The following is a 2,919-nucleotide window of genomic DNA, read 5'->3' on the forward strand; positions in this document are numbered from 1 at the left end:
TTTTATTTGTCAACACACTGACCTCGTTCTCTGTCTTCCTCTCTCTAACCCCCCGCCCCCCACCACCACCGCCACCACGTTGCGTGTTACATCATCACGCAATGGCTGTCCTCTCGTGGCCCAGTGAACTAGCTGCGAGCGATGCACCGATTTAGCTGCTATACACTACTACACGCACACACGCACACACACACGCATGCAGTGGACGGCAGTCACGGAAGCAGTAGACAACAAACGGTAATGATGTTCAAGCATATAAAAATGTGGTATTGTTTGTTTTCTACTTACATCGGATTTAAATTCAAACCGTGTGTTTGAAATTGATTAACAAATCGTGCAGATGTTACGAAAATGAGGGTATGGCGGCAAGTATCGCGTGAGGGTGGGTGCACCTTTACTGTCATGAGCGTGACAAGGGTCACGCGTCCCCACTCACACACACTTGTGCGCAAGTCTGACATGAACGTACAAAATAATAGATAATAATCTGAAATTAGCAACCGTCACAATAGCGAATAATTATTTTAAGACTGATAAAGTAAAAAGTAAAGTGTCAGGCCAGCGTTGGATTTGTTTGCGTGAGCGTTATAGGGGTGAAGCGAATCACATTTTAACAATAAAACTAGATTTTTTGTAAAGCAGCAAATTTAAGATTCTGTAGGTTCAAGTGGAAATTATGAAATATATTAAATATGGTATCCATTTAAATTTTATACTGAAAAATACAAATGAGTTTGTCATATTGATGGCTCAATATTTTTGTACATGACCATGCAGGAAAAAAAGTATTTCCCCTCATGTATTTTTTTAAACAGAATTTATTCTCCTTGTAAAAACAAGTTGTGTAAAAATATCACACTTCATTTACATTTCGTCGTAGCCCCCGTACCCCCGCCCGCAAAAAGTACATTATTTATTACTGAAATAAACACACACTGCATGTTATAAATGTATGACTTTGTTTTCAACTCTTTGTGTTTTCATTACAAAGTTTAAAATCAAAAAGTTGTTCCAAACTATTAATATTAATAATAATAAAAAGAAACGTGTTTGACACATTAATACATTATTGTTATTAGTTTAAAAAAAAAAAAAAAAAAAAACTAAACTAAAAACCCAACATGTGATCATTTATAGCAATTCGTCCTGAGATTGTGGCTGGAGGAGACAAAGTCCAAACATCCTGATTTTCAAGCTCTCGAAAATTAAAAAGAAAGAAAGAAATATGAACATTAAATATCCTCTCAAACCGCGTGAACGCGCACGCCAACCGGTCCGCACGCGCGCTACAATAAACATACAAAAATAATCCTCCTACCTTTCACTGAGGGGCCGTTTATTTGTTCGTTTGTGTTTTGTTTGTTCGTTTTAGTTTCGTTTAACAGCCGCCGGCGGTGAAATTCTCCAGCGGATGCAAGACGGCCGAGGGGGGCCGCAGCGAGGCGGCCATCACCGGCACAACCACTGGGGAAGTCCTGGAGGGGCTCGGCGAGCCGCCACCGATGATACTCTCGATGGAGAAGGGCGAGCGGTGCGCCGGCGAGCCCGACTTGTGCGCTGCGACCGGCGAGCCCTGTGGCCCGGCGCCCAGCTGCGGGTAGAAGCGGCCCCGGGGGCGCTCTGCGGAGGGCAGCAGCGAGGCTGCGGGCAGCACGGTGCCGCCGTGCCGCACGGACTGCTGCTGCTGCTGCTGCTGCTGCTGCTGCTGCTGCTGATGCTGCTGCTGCTGCTGCTGCTGCTGCTGCTGCTGCTGCTGGAAGGCCAACAGAGCCGAGTGCGTGTGGTAGGACTGTAGCTGGAGGCCATAACCCGCGCATCCGTAGCCCCCATAGCCGTAGGCGGCGGCGGCGGCGGCCGGCAGGAAGCCGCCATGGTCCCTTAGCAAGTCTTGCGTCTGCTGCCGCTTGAAGCGCTTCCTCCGCCTCAGGAAGCTGCCGTTGTCGAACATGTCCGCCGATTCCGGGTCCAGCGTCCAGTAGTTGCCCTTACCCGGATTGCCGGGCTCCCGCGGGATCTTGACGAAGCAGTCGTTGAGCGATAAGTTGTGCCGGATGGAGTTCTGCCAGGCGGGGAACTTCTCGCGGTAGTAAGGGAAGCGGTTGCTGATGAAGTCGCAGATCTCGCTGAGGGTGAGCCGCTTCTTGGGGCTCTGTAAGATGGCCATGGTGATTAAGGCGATGTACGAATAAGGCGGCTTCACCAGCGGGTTCTTGCCAGCCACCGACGCCGGCTTGTAGGCGTCCCGACCCGGCTCCGAGGCGGCGGTGGATGCGTCTGACGGATGAGGATGAGGATGCGGATGCGGATGGGTCGGAGGAGATCCGCGTCCTTGCTCGGCCTCCTCCCCCTCGCCCACCACGTCGATGTCGGTCTCTTCCGAGAGGACCGAGGCGTCCGACATCTCGGAGCTTAGAGTCATGGCTCCCCTCTCACGCCCGGCCGCGTCCGCCGGGGCCAGATGAGGAAGCGCCGCCGTGCCCCCCTCCCTCGACGAGACTCATGCGAGGCGGAGGAGGAGATGGGGGAGGATGACGGGGGGAGGAGGAGAAGGAAGGGGTGTGGAGGAGGAGGTCGCAAGAGGGAGACGAGGGCCACTTTTTCCTGCCGCTAGGTCCATACGCTTCGAGGCGGGTCGGCGTGCCGTGCCGTGCCGTGCAGTGCCGGGCGGTGCAGTGAAGCCGCTGAAATGCCACGCGAGGGCCCGAAGTGAATCCGGGTGGGGGCGGACCGGCCAACGCTACTTATACGGGCCAGCCACTCACGTGACCTCCACACGTCACATGCCGACCAAAAGACAGCGAGAGGAAGAAAGTGTCACTTAATTTTGAATTCACTTTGTATTCTTTCACGAGCAAATCGTTTTTTTGGGGGGAAGAATTATTATTTTTATAATAGTTAGTAGACTTTAACATAACACCT

General features: G+C 51.3%; 1 protein-coding gene across 1 annotated transcript; it reads right to left on the bottom strand.

Moving 5' to 3' along the window:
* Positions 1–879: 879 nt before the first annotated feature.
* On the bottom strand, positions 880–2,702 carry foxd1 (forkhead box D1). Its single transcript, XM_086053819.1, has one exon. The coding sequence runs from the start codon at positions 2,417–2,419 to the stop codon at positions 1,379–1,381; it is 1,041 nt and encodes a 346-aa protein (XP_085909945.1). The 5' UTR covers positions 2,420–2,702; the 3' UTR covers positions 880–1,378.
* Positions 2,703–2,919: the final 217 nt, after the last annotated feature.

Source organism: Filicampus tigris, chromosome 15 (genome assembly GCF_054856515.1).
Source record: "Filicampus tigris isolate MCC_2025a chromosome 15, RoL_Ftig_1.0, whole genome shotgun sequence".
NCBI lineage: Eukaryota > Metazoa > Chordata > Actinopteri > Syngnathiformes > Syngnathidae > Filicampus > Filicampus tigris.